General features: G+C 36.8%; 1 protein-coding gene across 1 annotated transcript in view; it reads right to left on the bottom strand.

Annotated features, from left to right (window-relative positions):
• LOC131592193 (dedicator of cytokinesis protein 4) overlaps positions 1-18,575 on the bottom strand; it is a 226,090-nt gene that overhangs the window by 106,322 nt on the left and 101,193 nt on the right. Inside the window, exons 9-12 of the mRNA XM_058863535.1 lie at positions 8,907-8,988; positions 8,254-8,314; positions 6,218-6,350; positions 4,635-4,723 (exon numbers count right to left, since the gene is read on the bottom strand). Coding sequence (XP_058719518.1) covers positions 4,635-4,723; positions 6,218-6,350; positions 8,254-8,314; positions 8,907-8,988 — 365 coding nt within the window. The remainder of the gene's footprint in view (positions 1-4,634; positions 4,724-6,217; positions 6,351-8,253; positions 8,315-8,906; positions 8,989-18,575) is intronic.

An 18,575-nucleotide genomic window follows, 5' to 3' on the forward strand; every position in this document is an offset into this window, starting at 1 on the left:
TGCAGAGGGCTGGTCTACTTCATTTCTTTTCTGACCAAGCCTAATACAACCACTGAGCCAAACTGAGATTTAGTGGCAACTGACAGGTATACTGCAGAGAAAATATCCCACACATGAGGTAACAATAGTTCCCTAAACCAAAGAATGTTCTGTGAAACTTGTTTCAGATTGGTTTAATTAAAATTAAAATTATTTGCCTTTGAATGAGCAACCTCACTGAACTCTAAATAAGTTCGACCTCGCTTTGAGGTAGCGTTCCTCCTTCTACTGGTGATGGACCACACAACTTCCTGAGGACCCTTCCAGCCTAACTTACTGTATGATCTGATAGATAACTTTCCTCCTTAAGATGACAGATTGTCTTTTCTCATTATGGTATTGATAGCAAACATCTGTCAACACACGGGCTTCAAGTCCTCCGTGCTTCAATCAGTGCATTCTAGTTTCAAGCACTTACATAAATTAATGTAAGATTAACAGCCTTTCCAGTGTTGCAAAGTTTGACATTGCTACCACGGAATACACCACATTGCATTCAGTAAAAATGTAATTAGGTTATATCACTCTTGTCTAGTTCATCAGAACATTCCAAGATAATGGTACAGGGAAAGACTTTCCCACTACATTAGTTATTTCCATGGATTCCACACGAGTTCAAAGCTGCAGAGCACATACATGTGTTTATAATTTCTTACATCAGTAATTTAATCTCTATAGGACATGAAAGGATTTTTACCTCCTTTGCTGCCACTGCTGAAAAGCACATGTATCCCTTTCTCAGCTCCCAAGAATTACTGCATCAGGCACATGCAACTGTCCAAGACTTGTTATAAGGAAATCCTAATTGGCATTTACAGAAAAGCTTACACTTGACACTATTAGGAGCCTAAAGGGAAAAGCAGAGCAAACCAGAATGTCTTGCATCCCCTTAAAGGTAATTCATTCAGTCTTTCTTTTAATAGGAATGTGAAGAAAAATAATTTTGTAGTGCAATTCATCAATATTTAAATACGATTTTTATCAGGTAACTCACTGGGGACAACATTCATATATATCATGAGATCCACCCTTAAATCTCTCCTCTGGAGGATTTGTAAGAGGACAGAAATATAGATCACACTTAAGAAAATTATGCACTACTCAGAAGGCTTTAGAGCCACTTCCACTTTCCCCATGGCATCATGAATATTTTCAGATCATGTACAAAGCTGAAGAGTTGCTGCAGGGAAGCTGGAGAAGCCAAGCAATTAGCACGCTCATCTGGGACATGCAAGACTGACTGAAAATCCTTTTCCAAATCAGATCCCTGGTTCTACAGATACAAAAATAGAAATGTGCTATTTTCATTATAAAATTGATGCAATTAAGTGTGAAGTCTATACAGGAATATTAGTTTCTCCACTTCTTTTTGCATTTTAAAACAAAGTAACCAGCTTCTAATACTAAGGAAAATATATTCTACAAAAAATAGATTTTACAGCCAGCTCTGCTCCAGATGTTACTGAAACCTGGTTTGTGTAATAATGACATTCCACAAATACCAGAAACTCAATGTAAGAAATAACAACGCTACTAAATGCAGCAAAGATTTTACAATTTGGCCTTTGCCATATTGATTTGATCTCTTATACCAGGCAAACAGGTGTTTTCCAGTAACATGATACCTCACACCAGGCTGCAAAGACCAGTAGTAAATGGGAATTGCATCCAGTACCTGCTATTCCCCTCTGTTAAATTGGAAATGCATACAGAAAATACATTCCAGTTCCCACTTCAGCAAAGGATATTAAATTATCCAGGAAACTACGTCCTTCCTTCCTTCCATTCCTGCACCACTGAGAAAAGGAAAGGGGAGGAACATCTATCCCCTGCTCCTTCCTGAGCTTTAGAAACAAGTGGCAGCCATTTGCCTTTATTTGATCCTTACAAGCTGAGCATAAGATGCAAGAGGATTCTGTACTTAAGAACTGTCATGAGCTGAAGCAGAAAAAGTGGGGTTTTGGTGCTGGGGGGTCGAGTGGAAAATACAAATGCTATAGTCCATCACTATGCATTTTACATGCAAGACACTCAAAGTACATTTTGAGTTACTTTTTAGATTGCCACAAAAACTGGAATATTTTTTTTCCCCTGAAGAATATTATGAACTAACTGATAAACTATTTTAGCAGGGGGACACAACAATTTGTGGGAACTAAAGCATGTAAAATCTCCTAACTTGAAAGAAACTGCACAGGAATGTGAAGAGGGAAGAAGCTTGGAGAACAGACAATAGTCTGAAACATCTTTGCTGTTGTTTTTACCGTGCTTCCTTTCTAAGTTTTTTCTAAGTATTCAAGGTGATTTGAAAAGGGCAAGTGTAATATAAACCAAAAAAATCAAGTTTTCCTACATCTGGCTCATACCTACAACAGTTCCTAACAGAGAGAAAATATCTCTGTCTCCTGTAATGCAAGGTGTTACCCTTTTTTGACAACAACAAGGTGGCAGCCAAAGCTAATGAGGATTTAGAACCAGCCAAAGAGCACTATCACAGAAAAAGACAGCAAATGAAAAATAAAAAGTAGTGTAACAACAATGTTTTCCATGAGGTGTCAGCAGAAGTATCTGAACATATTGCTAAAACCTTGCAAGTGCTTTTTCAGGCTGCTAAGGAGTCACAGGAGAATGAATTTCATGTGTGTGATATAAATAACCTTCCCTAGTTTATCTTTCACTTGCTCAGTACTCGAAGCAGCATTACTGCTCACTTCTTCTTTCTCTCTCCAACCTTTACATCTACTACTGGAATTCTGCGCTGCTCTTCCCTCTTTTCCTCGCTTACCCTAGCAATCCTTTAAAAAATGTAACCAATCTTCCATCTGCTACCTTTAGTTCCCAGCCTCCTCCAACACATCAGAAAATTAATGTGCCACATCTTTCATGTTGAACATTCACGTAATTAAGAGTATTCAAATTTGTCCAATGTCTCCCAAGAACTGCATATTTAACTGTGAACTCTTATTTCTTATTGAGAGAAGAGTAGGATTAGCAATGTATCACAGAGTAAGCACATATTGCATGGGCAGTCAGAACAACCAAGAATAAGTTTTTTCTTGAAGAATATGATTAACATATTTAAGAAGCCAAACATTAAATGTGCCCTTCTATTTCCAGTACATGATTTTTATACTTATTTTCCAATAAGATCCATGATACTCTAAACCTTAAATATATCTATATATGTGGCTAGATTTTATATGAGAAAATAATTGAATTAGAAATCGTTAAATATATAACTTCAGTCTTGATAAATGAGCTTTTATGTGCTTCTTGGTTATCCACTAAAGATGGTTAAACATATTTTCAAGATAAACATTACGCCTGAAATAAAGTTAAAGAATCCTGCAATATACAATATAGTTAGTTTAATAAGCATGAAGTCTACTACATGAAAGGCATTACAAATACAATATACTGGAATCTCAAAAATAAGATTTTTCTATGGTCATATTTCAACTGATTGACATTTCACGGGGAAAACCAACATTTGAATAAAGGGACAACAGACTCATAAGCCTCCATTTCAGGTTTCATTTCAAGTTTGATCCTCCCTTTGAAAGACAGAACTCAGAAAAATTTAGCAAGTTGATACTAAAAAACGAAAACAAAAAAATGCAAATTCAACATCTGTGAGTCAAACCACCATGTCATAATAACAAAGGCCAGTTGTGTCCCATTCCTAAAGTCTCACAAATTTATTTCAGACAGTTCCAGTAACATACAGCTGACCATGGAGAACTATTATTAAGTTCTTAAACTACGAGTCTGCATCTTGCTGAGCTGGAATGCAAAACTAGCAGTAGGAATGCAGATTGTACATTCATTTTTTCTGAAGTGTAATACATAATTGTTCTGGTTTTGGCCACGAGGGGTGAGGTCTGGAGCCTCTTACTCATGGAAGTTCGTTCCTTACTTGTAGAAGTAAGGAACTCTGGCTGCCAGGAAGGAGTTTCAGGTCTAGAGAGAGCCCAGAGGGAGCGGAAACTCATCCACCACTGTTGATTGTTGCCCAGGCCCTCGGTGAGCATTGCCATGTGAATCACCCTCTTTTGTACACTTTTGTTAGTAATATTGCTGCTCTTTCAGTTTCATTTTCTTACCTCATTGCTCTTTCCAGTAAATTGTTTTTAGATCATCTCAAGATCTCTTTGGCATATCCCACCAGAGAAGGCAGGACAGTGTCTCATGGTTTTCTTTTTAGCTTGAGTACTAAACCAGGGAATACCACTCCTAAAGCATGACAGTAACGTCCATGGCAAATTCTATATTCCTGGTGAAAATGCGAAGCAGAAATGTCCAGCAATTTGGATCAATAACTTGATCAGCTCCAGAACTGAACAGAACTCCAGCAAACTGTAGCTCCACAGCACAGAATAAAAGTTTATATTATTTAGTTTCTTGAAGAAAATTTAGTGACTTTTCCTTTTTAAAAGTGCACATGAACAGCAGTATTGTACATTTTCATCTGAATATTTTTCTCTATGTGCAAAAATGTTTCTTTCATATATGTTAGTCTTTCTACAATAGAGCTACTTCATTTGAACACTAACAAAGCCCTAAGAATGCAAACAGAAAGGTGGCAAATTACTCACCTGCATTGGAGCCTGTCAAGTTGTAACGTGCATTCAGCTTTTTAATGATATTTTCATGGATCTGATACCAGTCACTCTCTGTGTTGCACCTAGAAAAATTTTAACTTTCTTAATTCTGAAATGGGAACATAAGATTTTCAGACCAACTTCACAACACATCCCTAAATAAATCGTCTTTAGCTCATGAAACAAATAACACAATATGAGCTAGCAGAGCCTGTCTGAATGGAAAGAGTGCCTTTACCATTTGAGAAAAGCACCATGAAATACTGCTTAGTGTGGCAAAGGACAGGAGAAAGATAGGAACAATTATGCAGAAGAACTCAGCCATGACCAAGTTAGTTTCTGTATAGATCTATCCTTCAGGGCTAACCCACACAGAAATCTATCCTGTGACACTCCAAAGAAGACACAGGACTCAGAGCTGGTCTTAATAAACAGAAAAGTCTGTGCTATACACTTCAAAGTTACTTAAAAAGGCTGCTATCTTCAGGAGGTAGTCAATGAAAGAGCAAATTACATTTCAGTATACATTTAGAAAATACCTGGTTTTCCTTAAGGAAAACCTGACTATGTACTAATCATCACTTTTCAAAGTTTAGACTTGAGTTAGCCTTAGCACTAAATCTGATTTCTAGTGATAATTCTTCTTCCACTGTTTTTGTTATCTTAAAACAAACAGGCAATTTAAAAAAAAATAATAATAGGTAGCCAGACTTAACAATTTGTTAACCAAGAGTGAACAGTTATCTGACTTGAATTTTCTGGGAGTATAAATGAGAGCCAGCTGACCTGTCCACTGTTACACTAAGCTGCTTTTCTGCAACACTGATTCCAGCAGCTCTCATTCCTCACAGATGGAGACAGAAGAAAGATACCCATGCCTTCCAGATTTGAGTGCTACTACTGGGAAGGGCAGAACTTTCTCATACATATGACAATTCTAAGGTATATGTAGTTAGACTAGAACACTCCACAAAACAGTTCTTACTATAATGTCCAAGATCAGCAGGAAATTACACGCACTGAGTTGCAATTAGAGTATTGAACTTTCTTCCAGTTGCTATCAGCCAAAATCCACTATCTAATCAAGTAATCAAGCATTCATTTTTAAACCTACTTTTGATCTTTCATTCTCCAGTGCTAACTGCGTTCTATACTTTTGTTATTCCAATTATATAGCTGCGTTATTTCACAAAAAAGATATTCTGCCTGATTTTTTTTCTGTAGCTACAAAGTACTTCCACTAGATGCCTTGGCAGCACAAGGCACTTAAGTAAGTCCTAAAAGCACTTTATGTTGCCAGAATAAGAGAGTTCCAGAATAATGTGAAAAATACTGACACATACACAAATACCTAAAAGGATGTAGCCTTTAATATTATCCTACTTTATAAACACACCTGTAGAACTAGCCAAAATTTCTACACTATTATAAAAAAAAAGCCAAAAAACCCAGCAACTGTGCGGTTTTAGTAAAGAAAGGAGCTAGAGCTATTTATTCATACTGTATTTAACACCACTGATTCTAATGCAAAATTACTTTAAGGTACATTCAAAAATTAAGAAAAAATAATTTCTTACATGTAGACTTTTAAGACAAGGTCATCCTTTGAATCTCCTGCCAGCAAATCTGCAATACTGAGGACTGCACAGCCAAAGGGACGTCTATACTGTACATTGCAGGCATTTTTCTTTTCTCCAGCTCCCATTCGTCCTGCCAAACAAAACACACATTTGATGCATAATCCATGGAACTGTGTCTCTCCAAACCACAGAAGGGAGGCAGCAAGCAATCCAGCTCAGACAATGCCAAGTATACTCTCATTGGGAACCTGGTCCATCTTTACACTGCATTCACATAGCAAATGGTACAGCAAGCCCGTAAGTATGTGGTGATCTAGCAAGGTCTCAGAGCAGAGGTTCTTCTCATCCTCTCCTGACCCTCACTCAACAAACACCACTTTGTAATACCCAGTCATACAATCCTCACGACACTATCAAATTAAATTTAAGAGTTCAGACATGACAGACTGTTCAACATTCGCTGTCTGGTAAGAATTATTTTACTGTGGCTGTTGCTACCCATCATTTATGTGGGAGGTGTTGTATTGAACCATTACAATTTGGTAATCAGATGCTGTTTCCTTATAGGCAACTGGAAAGAAAGGGGATTATTAACCAGTTGCAGAAAAATAAAGAAGAAGAAATGAAACATGGGGAGAAAAGATGGCAAAGGACAGAAGAACAATTTATGGTAAGGAAAGAAAGAAGGCAGTCAAGGGAAAGAGATTTGAAACAAAATATTTTTTCTAGCCTTTTCTATTTGATTTAAATACAATTTATCAATCTTCTTGCTCTGTTCCTGGCATTGAAACTGCCCTCTTTCTAGCCATTTTTTTCAATTGTGCACTAGCAGTTATGTATCTTTCCCACCAATCTTAATTTCTGACAAAAAAATACTATGGCTGCAGTTGCTGCAGGGCAATGTCTCCTCCAAATATCCCTATGCATCACAACAGCTTGAAGAGTAATTGTTCATTTTCACACCACAAAGCAGATAAATGCTGTTTTAACTTTTTAATATTTCAGTGGTTCACATATAAACTTGGCTGTGAATATATTTGAAAATTATAGAACTGGAAAAATCCTACTCTTTAATATTCTTAAAACATTTATTCCTCTAACAGTACTTACATCAGAATTTACCATATCTTTTCCAAAACCTTGCAAAAATACCAAAACACTGTTTTTTGATGAAGTATCAAATCAGCATAAAAGTGCAAGGAAAATTATTTCTCACAGCTGTAAAATAAAGTTTACTTTGTGACAAATTTCATGTTTCTGAACTCAGCACAAGTTACAGCAACTATACTTCAAACCAAGATGTCTTTCAAAAATAGGAAGAAAAGTTATAATTTAGTACTGCACTGGTGCAACTACAGGCAGTTTACAAAGAAAACAATGTATCTAAGAGGTCAGAAGCAGAGCCAAAGATTATTGTTTCACATCATTACAGCCCAGAGGACTTCTTACAATAAGTACCTAACACAAATGTACACTTTTCCTCTCCTCTACTTTTTTCCTAGAGGGCTTGATATCTGTCTATAGAACCAGAGATTAAAATTTTTATGAAATATTGTCCATTTTTTTCACCTCTTCCGCTTTTTAAAGGAGTCAGGGAGAAGAAAAAATTCATCTGAACAATATCAGATATACATCATATTATATAAAAATGAGATACACTGAGTGTCTAGACAAGGTTTTCTATGTTCAAAGGATGCTTGAAATTACACTTTAGAACAAGACTCGAGTCCCCAATGACAACTCCATCATCTTGACACAGTTCATCTTTGACATTTTCATTTTGTTCTGTGATAACTGTGAAGTGTACTGCATCTAAACTCAGTTAACAGTATACTTGATAAATAGCATAAAACAATGCTTAGAAATCCAAGGAATTTTTCCAACAAAAAACAGGCATTTTCTTTTCCAAAAGTTTGTTAAAAAATAATAAAAAAATTATTTATATATATATATAAAACAAATACAAAAGCTACCCCCAAAGAGTTTTCTTTTATTTACTGCCATATGTCTCACAAATATAAGATTATACCTACCTATTCGGATAATGTGCACAGTGATATAGATGTCCTTCCTGAGTTCACTGCTACCCAAGTCCTGCACAAGATCAGAACCTCATTATTCATGACTCCTGATTAAAATGCAACATTTAAAGAGACCTGTACACATTGCTTTCACTGCCAAGGAGTTCATCTGTATAGCATTAACAAATCCCTCCAACACTTTAAATTGCCAGTCATGCACTCAAAATGAGTGTCCTAAAATATCCTGGTTGGAGTTTGCTGTAATGTAGCAAAATCAGGGGGAGAGCACAAGAGACTTGCTGTGTGCCTTCAACAGTAGTGATGCATTTGTGCACTTCCAAACATTCTGGAAGTACAGAGAGAGCTGCACAATCCCTTGGGTGTAAAAAGGACAAGGAGCAAACATAAGTGGTTCTTGTTGCAGAGAGAACGACTGCTACATGTGCCTACATGGAAGTTCAGTGAGTGTCCACATACTGCCATAAAACATTCAGATTGGCGGTTCACCCATCCCTTCAGCCCTTCAAACCAACCCTTTGAGTTGATGCTCATAGCAATGCACAAGCTTAGGGAGCAGCTCTGAGTCAATCACACAATAACAATTTAAACCAACTTCTATTCTCAACATCCAGCACAAAAAAAGATTGAGACTAGGAAGAACTCACCACAAAGAGAGAACAGTGTCTTTCAGGCTTTTCTGGACATTTTGGCAAACCATTTCTATTCAGTCTTAAAAAAAATCTTTCACTGTAAGAAAACAAATATGACAGATATGTTGAACAACACTACAGCAAAAGTAGATCTCATTTTGATCTTATTTCCAGATGCAACCTTCCTCAAGATAAAAGCAAATGAAATAATTGCTTTCTGAAAGTCTCAGATGTATAAACGGAAAAAAAAAGGATGCACTAGGGAAGGGTAGTGATTAACTTAATCACCTAAGAAAATTACTAAAAACTCAATACAAAAAGAAGTCTGTTTGTCATTTGGAAGAATGATATTGTACATCCTAGTACACAGAGAAACACAGCAATAAAATCCATTTATCTAGAACTAAAATTAGATGTGTAGTAAGTTGGTATTGATTCTTGCTAAACAGATGTCAACATCGCCATATTTGTATTCAACCAATATTGTTTTTCATGTGCAGGATGCTGATCATAGGAGACACTTTTCTTACATAACTCCATTAAAATCTCTCACTACAATACACAGATTTTAGCAGTTTTGTAAGAGTCTTGAAAGTTTCAGCAGAGCAAATTTCATTTTTGAAATCCTGTTTTGCAATCTACTGTGGAGTGTGTCAAATGCTGCAGCTGATACAAGTACTAATACTGCGAGATGCAGAGAATTCTTTCCAAATAGAAGAGGGCACAAGAACACAATGGAAGAGAAATTATTTTTTTAAATATTTCCATTAGGTAGTAGGATTTATGGATAAACTCTAAGCAAACCTGGCAATTCATGCATAGCAATATTATGAAAAAGCCACCTTCCATGCTTTGGATAATTTTCTCTAAGACACAGCCTCATAAGAAATGTAACAATCATATTTCTGTAGTTAGAGATGTGGAAGATGGGAAAGACAAGTGTTATGGACATTTCCCTTCATCCTCACCCCCAGCCCCAACTGGCCAGACACAAGAGTCTGGATGTCCTGTAATGTTCAAATCAGAAATAAAATTCACCAAGTACAACTAATTTTTTTTTTCTCAGCTGTATCCACATCTTCTGCTTATTCCAGAAGCTAAACATGGTTTACCACTGCTCTGTATCAAGCATAGCTTTTCAAAATGCAGCTGGAAAATCACTAGGAATATGTTGGATAAGATCCATCTCAATAGAGACTAATTAAATCTTTACTGCACCAGCATTTGCCTTGTAGAAAATCTGCATCGATCGTTCACAGAATCGGTCATTCACATTAAAAGGGACCTCAAAGGGCCTCTACGTCCAAACTCCTGCTCAAAGTGGGGTCAGCTATAAGGTCAGATTAGCTTGTCCAGAGCTTTAGCCACCTGGGTCATGAAAACCTTCAGCTATGGAAACCAGAAAGGCTCTCTGAAAAACCCATTCCAGTGTCTGACTGTCCTCAACTTTTTCTTTACATCCAGATGCACATTCTCTTGTTTCAGTCTGTATCCCTTGTCTCTCGCTGTCCCACCATGCACCACTGATGTTATTGATCTTCTTGTAGGTAAATGGGGACAAACATTTTACCAGAGACTGTTGACACAGGACAAGGAAAAATTATTATATGCTAAAAGAGGGTTGATTCAGACTAGAAATAAGAAAGAATTTTTTTACAATGGCATTGGTTTTCCAGTGAGGTGCCTCAAATATGGAAATACTCAGGTTGGACAGGGTTCTGACCAGCAAGACTCCAGGACTCTGTGATCTTGGAGGACTTTTCCAAACTTAATAATTCTGTGACAATGTCTCAGCTTGTTGCAGAGGGGCTGAAGTGGATGACCTTTAAAGGTCCCTTCTCACCCAAAACATTCCATGCATCTGTGATAATTCTGTGATTCAGCTCCCCTCAAAAGTGCTTCTTCTCCAGTCTGAAAAATCTCCACTGCCTCAACCTAACATCCCAGTGCAGGAGCTCCTGCCCACAGACAACATGAGTCCTTTTGCTGAACTCACTAATATTAATAACTCATTAGTATTGGTCATGTACTGAAGGACCCAAAACTGGCATGGTCTGAGAGATGCTGAGCAGGGGATGATCGCCCCCCCATAAGCAACTGGCTACGTCCTTATTGACACCACCCAAGATGCTGTAACACTCAAGAGCACAACTCTTAAAGAGCTGTTTCTGGAGAACACTTTATGTTCTCATGTGCCAGCTATCCAGCCTGAACCAGTAAATATTTAAGACTTTCTTACTGTGGTTCTTCAAAAACTTCTGTGCAATCTTCAACTGCACAGCTTTTTTATCAGACACTATAAAAGACAGAACCTAAGAAACAGCAGAGTGGAGCTCACACACTAAAGTACATGAAAATGTTATTTCCTCAGCAAAATGATATTTTTCTCATTCACATTTTATGATACAGCAAACTTCTGCAGCTTAGGTCTCCATGAGAACAATAAAATAGAGTTTTAAAGACTGTTTATGTAAGTGTATTTTTACAGAGAAGCAAGTTGGTATTTTGCTGTTGATTTACAACTAGTTTCAAAATAATTATGCCTTTTCATTTAGAATTTAGCTAATTTCAATACTGGAAAATACAGTAAAAAAAAAAAAAGCAGAGCTTTGTTTATAGGTCTCACACAAAATTACTGTGAACAAGAATTATTAATTATATTTCCAAAGTAGTTAAAGATTAATTATATTTCCAAAGTAGCTAAAGTGTTAGGACCCCATTATGTGTGGCATCATGCCCAACTAGACACAAATGAAAAAGTCTGCTCTAGCAGCAGCAGATCTTCTATGTACTTGGTACCTGTCAAGAAAAATTTGGCCAGTAAACGGGATTCTGAATTTCACCACTTTATCTTCAGTCTATATAACAATTTGAAAGTAACACTCATCACATCACATTTCACTATGTTTTTGTCTTTAAAACAAATACTAGATATGTTTGTTTGAAGAAAAATGCTATTCATAAGCTATCTTCTTTACCTGTTAACTGGGAAATACATTTAATTGCGAGTGTATTTTGTATTTAATTAAGTTTACATTCCACGCAAATGAAGGCACTTCTTTTGAAAGCTTGCTATTCACTATCCACTACAATATGAAATTTTCAAGCTCTGCTTATACTCACAGATCATGAGATTATGATTCACAACACAATTAAAAGCCAAAGATTTTGTGATGCTACGAAGAAATATACTAATTGCAACAGATATGGAATGGTTACACAGATCTACTTTCCTCATTTGCATTTGAAATTTTGTTTCACTGAAGCAGAGGAGCCAGTGGCAATGAAAAAAGCAAACAAAAACAGCAATAAAAAAATCTTAATCCTTGCTCAGCGCTTCATGACAGCTTTTTTCACTAGAAACATATGACAGTACCAGCTACAGCTCAGATTAAAATGGTTATCTTTGAACATTTCTAGGGAGCAAACACAAGCAGTAAGACTTGTAAGATTACAAGACAAAAATGGCAATGTTATATCTACATACATAGAGCATGTGCATTTCTATACCATTTCAAAGGATTTCTGTAGAGACCAACAGGCTGGAAAAAATGCTAAGGAAAGTAAACAGCTTTCATAAAACAAAATAAAGACAGCCTTCCCAAGATCTGAAAGCTTGGCTTCAAACAGCAGTAAAAATCTCAGAGGGTTAAATCTAGATCTTACTGCACAGCAGTTTTCTCAGCAGTCAGCTACACTTACATAGATACAGCAAACACACACAGCAGTACCCCAAAACAGAAATACCTCTTCTTAAGACAATTTGATTTTAGTTTAGACTACAATTAATTTTTTATGAACACCAATCTTGCCACTTAAACGTGTCGTACACACTTAAAGTCAGCTGTCTTCCCACTGAAAATAAGGAAATAACTAATGCTGGAGAGATTAATTTAAGAAGGTCAACAAGGGATTTTTGTACTGTAACTTCTCATGTATTAGCAGAGTAACAACATGTTCCAAATCTGCAGGCTTAACAGATGCATTTTAAAGGAACATGGCTGAAAACTGTTCTATTTTCACATGTGACCCCTATTTCCTTAGTATTAGCAGGAAAACATTACCAGTCACATGGTATCAGTCTAGACAGATTGCTTGCTCTATGATTTATAAACATACTATCAAAAAAAAAAAAAAATCTGGCCAGATTTATACCACATGGCATACTCTTGTGGCAAAACTATGACATCAAATAGTCATAGTTCTCAGTACAGCTCCACTTTCAGACATCTTTATAAATGGTCTTTACTTCAAAATAGGTAACAGTGACTTCCAATGTAAACAGAGAGGAGCAGTAAGAGAATTCTGCCACATAATTCACCACCCCAAGTTTTTTACATCCCAGAACACTGTCAATGGATGTTCAGTAGGAATTTGAATCTCAATTGACTTAATGTACAGCTAAAGGCTCAGTGGTTTCATAAAACCGAGATCAGACACAAAATGTTATCCTCATACTTAGTTGTGAAATACAGAGGAATGTTGTATGACATATCATAAGTTACTGAAACATCATAAAGCTTTAAAGTATATCCTTAATCAGAGAATAACTGAATGATAAACGTGCCTACATGACTTAGCAGTATCAGCTGATCCACAGTAAGTCAGGTCCTGTATTGCATCTGTGATGTACTTGAAAAACCATTCCCAAATTTCTAACTGTAAAATACAAGGCAATAAGCAAAGGGGGACAGAAAAGGAAGAATGAGTACTATAAAAATGTCAGCCCATTTCAGATAAAGATCAAAGCAAAAATACTAACAAAAAACTCAAAACAATCTTATGACGGTACATTGAAGCTTATCTTTCTGTCCCTTAGCCATGCTTACAATGTGAGGGAAGAAGAAAAAACCATTCAAAAATGTCCACAGATTTATGCAATGGAGCCCAATTTCACTTGGATAGCTGTACAGTTAAGAAGGAAAATAGAAAGCAGAAAAGGAAACTGGAGGAAAACAAAACTATGTAAAAACTATTTTACATAGTTAAATCAAGCTCCTGCTCTCATCCCCTTTTACCTATTTATTAACTGAAGACAGCCTCAAGAAATTAGTTTTTATTACAGGTTTTATGAACATAAGTCATATTATTTTAGATATTTAGACCTCCATTTTAAATGAAAGATGATATAACACATTTCTTAAAAGAGTTAGAAAGCAGTAACTTCAAATTATTTTACTGATATACCAGAAGCCAGAGGAAGATGACAATTTAAAAACAGAATACTGTTTTTACAATCTATCATCAGGTATTTACAACTAAAGAAAAAACATATACCAGAAGCTGAAGCCTGCACTGATCTTAGTCTGCCACCACAGATAAACATTTTGCATCACAGCATTACCAGTACACAGACCTACAGATCCTTTAAGCTGAACTACAGTTTTGATTATTATCCTCATCAATGACTGAGCTAACAGCATGGATACAAGCAGATTTGCAGTATCCTTCCCCAAAGATGGAAATTAAACCTGAAGGGGGAAGCACAAATTGGTAAAGGGAAACAACAGCATTTAAGAAAATTCCCCTTCCTCCAACACTCCCTGGCTTCCTATGTATTCAGTGCCACTTGGAGGCTTGCAAGCAGCAAGCTTGCATTTTGTGTCAATCCTAACATGCCTTTTGCTGGTAGCCAGTCTGACTGCAACATGTTCTTTGTGAGATGATCTGTAAACCAACTACATATCTATCTATATCTATCTATCTATCTATCTACACAGCACTGGTGTTCAGTATATCTCATGGTTACCTAAATCTGGCACATACATGTCATGGCTGGTCCACGCACTCCTGTTCTAACACTGCATTTATTTCCGAATGTAGCTGATTGTTTAAGCTCCACCAGCCACATGACAGGTCACCTCTTTCTACTGTTCTCATTATCACATTTAAAAAGAGTCATTTCTCCTGTCAGGTTTCAATTTCTACAACAGAATCAGTAAGAGGGTTATTTGTTATGCATATGAGCAGCGTAATTTATATGAAAAGTACAATCATGCTTTCTTTTGTGGAAATACTGCAACAGAAAAGTAGCCCTGAGCTAATCAATTGCTTCTGGCTCCCATGAGTTGTTCCCTTTACCAAAAATGCTGCTAGTTCCTTTAGCTTAAATCCCTGCCCTGCTTAGCAGGCACATCTGCATGGAAAAAGTCAGGATCGAAGAGTACCTCAAGACAACAACCATCCATGGATAATGTGAAGGTATATGAGGAATAATTTCCAAGGAATAGTATTAACAAAGTGAAGGTTAGACACACTAAGAATAGTATTTTAAGGGGGAAAGGTAGAGAAGCCTATCACCTAATGATACATTAAAAATTTTAGGGAGCACTTGGATTATGCTCCTAATATAAATAATTCACATTGCTGACAAAATACAACAAGGTCCAATCTGAACTCTGCCTTTAGTCACTGTTCACACCTACCAGAAATTCTGTGCTATTGGTACCAGGTAATTATGTCTGAGGCACAGTTTAAATACATCCTTAAACAACTCAAAAATACCACATAACATATACTTTGTTTTCCCTCAGAACTACTGATTCTCATACATAATGTTAGAAACAAATCCCTGTCTTTAGGCAGGGTTATTTATTAATAGAGCCTCTGAATTTCCATGACATTCGGTGACACAAGACTTAAATATCAAACAATCAGATACAGAAAAAGAAACCATATGCGGAAGCAGAAAATCTTAATACCAACTAATGTGCATGCACGTATGCTCATATATAACATTTTTTTCTCTTTCTCCAACTTTTGTACTTGAGATACATTGCACCATTTGAAATTATTTCCAAATCCGGATTTAAAGTGTCCTCACATTTTCCAAACCTAATTTGTTCTCATCTTTGATGTCAGAATAAAATAAAGAAACAAGAGTCTGAAAAGAAGATGGAAAGTAATAAGATTCACACACTGTAGACCTGGGCATCCTGGTGGACACCAAGTCAAGCATAAACCAGAAATGCGCCCTTGCAGTACAGGAGGCCAGTGATATCTGGGATGCATTCGATAGAATATTGCCAGCAGGACGAGGGAAGTGATCCTTTTCCTCCCTGCTCAGCACTGGTAATACCACACTTGGACGTGATTAAGCGACTGGATAGAATGCTCTGACAGCTGGGACTGTTTAGCTTGAAGAAGAGAAAGCTCAGAGGAAATCTTATTAATAAATTGGGATATATCTGAAGACAGGGTACAAAGAGGACAGTCAAGCAAATTTCAGTGGCTCCCAGTGAGGCAATGGACATAAACTGGAACATAGGAGGCTCTTCTGAAGCATCAGGGAACAAATCCTTTACTGACGGATGGTGTCTGAGCACTGGCACAGGTCGCCCAGGGAGGTTGTGAAACCTCCACCCTTGGAGATACTTAAGAGCCATCTGGACATGATTCTGGGAAACCAGCTCTAAAGTGGTTAGGCCAGATGACTTCCAGACTTTCAGCCTCAACCATTCCATGATTTTGTGATTAAGTGTAAATACCACATCCAGGCAGCCCAGATAGACAGCAGGGTCATTTGGGTCTTTATGGAAATATGGTTTTTTACAGTCTTCTCCATCTTCCACCTCTGAAAGCTAGTAACTGTCATGATGCAACATTCTGCCACTTGTCTACTTGTCCAGAAGTTCCACATGACTATAATTAATGCACTATCCCTCACAATAACATGCGATGCAGTTTTTGTGAGCCAGAGGGTCAAGGCTCTTCAACTGCACCTTTTTATCAATTTCTGTAGCCTTGCATTGAGTACCCACCCTACAGCTTCACAAATACAGTCTCCATCTCCTTTTTGGTCTAGTGACTCAGAAGCAGCAAAAAATTTATTTGAGTCTCCTGCATCTAGAGTGCTGATGTCTGGAGCACTGATTCTAAGTAAACTAGATACTGAAAGTCAAGTGTAACCCAATCTCTGTGCTTAAAATAATACTGAATCTTTGAGCTCCTGTACAATAGATAGAGACCATTGGGATACATTTGAAGAATGACATCTTGGGTTGTCAGTAGTGAACCTTCAGAGTAGAGAAAATGTAGTATTAGCTTGATTCAAGAGGTATCCAAGCCCTTTCTTGCTGTTGTTAACAGTAGTAGTGAGTTGCATAAACTTTAGTTAGAGTAATGACTAAAAGTCAGGTTCTTTGAGATGAGCAGTTCTCAGGTTTGAAGATGCTGATGGAGGTTGCAAAATATGTCTTTAGACATTCTCTTACTATACCAAAATCCTTTTATCATTATTGTAGAATAAGGTGGAAAAACTGACAGCATGTTTTTTTCAAAAATTTAAAAATCAGAACACCAAGTAGTGAATGTTTTGACTAATTAATGGGGATTTCAGCTTTTGGCAAGCTTTTGATTTCACTGAATTAAATGAATAATAAAACTGAAATATGAAAGTGGTAAAAAGATTGACGATGTGGATGTCACTAAGAGGTGATGTTGAGAGTACAACAAAGGAAGGGTAATCTTATCCTTTGGTATGGTCTGGAGTTTACACAATCATTAAGGATATAATCAAAAGCTCACAAAAAAAAAAATGCAGTTTGCTTTCACTGGCCTTGGATAAACAGCCTATTCTCTTTGTGCTGTTTAAGAACCTCTTCTCATTTGAGGGCAATATGATACTTACAAACAAGGTTGTTCAAGGTGATAGAAAAAGGAGGATTAGCATGCCAACTTATCTCCACTCCCCACACAGATGGGGCCAGAGGCATCAATCATTTCTGATAAGATGTTCATATCATATTGACACAGACACAAAGTGTATATCAATGAAAGAAAATCTTAATACACTCCATCTTACTGAAGTGCTGCTTTGAAATTTTCCCATTAATAGTACTGCTACTTGGAGAAAAAGAAAATGGTTTAGAATGCTACGTAAGAACTACGGGTCATATTACAGATTCAAGAATTTCTACAGCAGTATGTTGGCATAAGACAGAGGCACAAACTCTAAATAAATGTAAAGGTCAGCAAAGCGAATGGGACTCTGAGCAGGAGATGATGCAGCATCCTTATGCATACTCATCAATGCCAAGAAGAGGGGCCACAGTCTGAATTGAACAAATGCAGGCATCAGCCTTAACACCTTCCATTCCCTTTTTCATAATACACTAATCAGTGTTGCTGGTGTTTTCAAAATTCTCCCAAAAAACCCCATGCAAGATCTCTAGGTGGTAATGTGCTACATATATTAATACAGTCTCATGGCATCAACACTGGAAAGGTAGGAATTTCAGAGGACATGGGGATAACCTGATCTTTTAAACACAATCATCTGGTAAATATTTTCTTTGGGCTTTTTGGCTTTGGTTTTTTTTTTTTTATAGCAGCAGAATACTCTTATAGCAACGAATAAATTTAACACAGCCTCAGTGAATAATGCACATTGTCTAGAAAACAGCTAAGCTCTGTCCCTTGCCACTTGTTAAACTGATTCTATTAAAAGCTAATAAGTGAGATCTTTCCAAGATCTGATAATGAAAAAAAATCAATATATTTTTGATTAAATGATTGGTGTTCTTAGAGCTCCAGTGTAAATAGGCCCCCTGGCTATAGAAAGGTCATCACTGCTGCAAAAAAATGCTGTATTGGGTAGCTGATATTAGTACATGGGAACAGAAAGAATAGACTGTCATCAGACGCTGTTTATTTCTCTGAAAATCTGCCACTGCAAAACGTGTA

This window comes from Poecile atricapillus, chromosome W (genome assembly GCF_030490865.1).
Source record: "Poecile atricapillus isolate bPoeAtr1 chromosome W, bPoeAtr1.hap1, whole genome shotgun sequence".
Classification (NCBI taxonomy): domain Eukaryota; kingdom Metazoa; phylum Chordata; class Aves; order Passeriformes; family Paridae; genus Poecile; species Poecile atricapillus.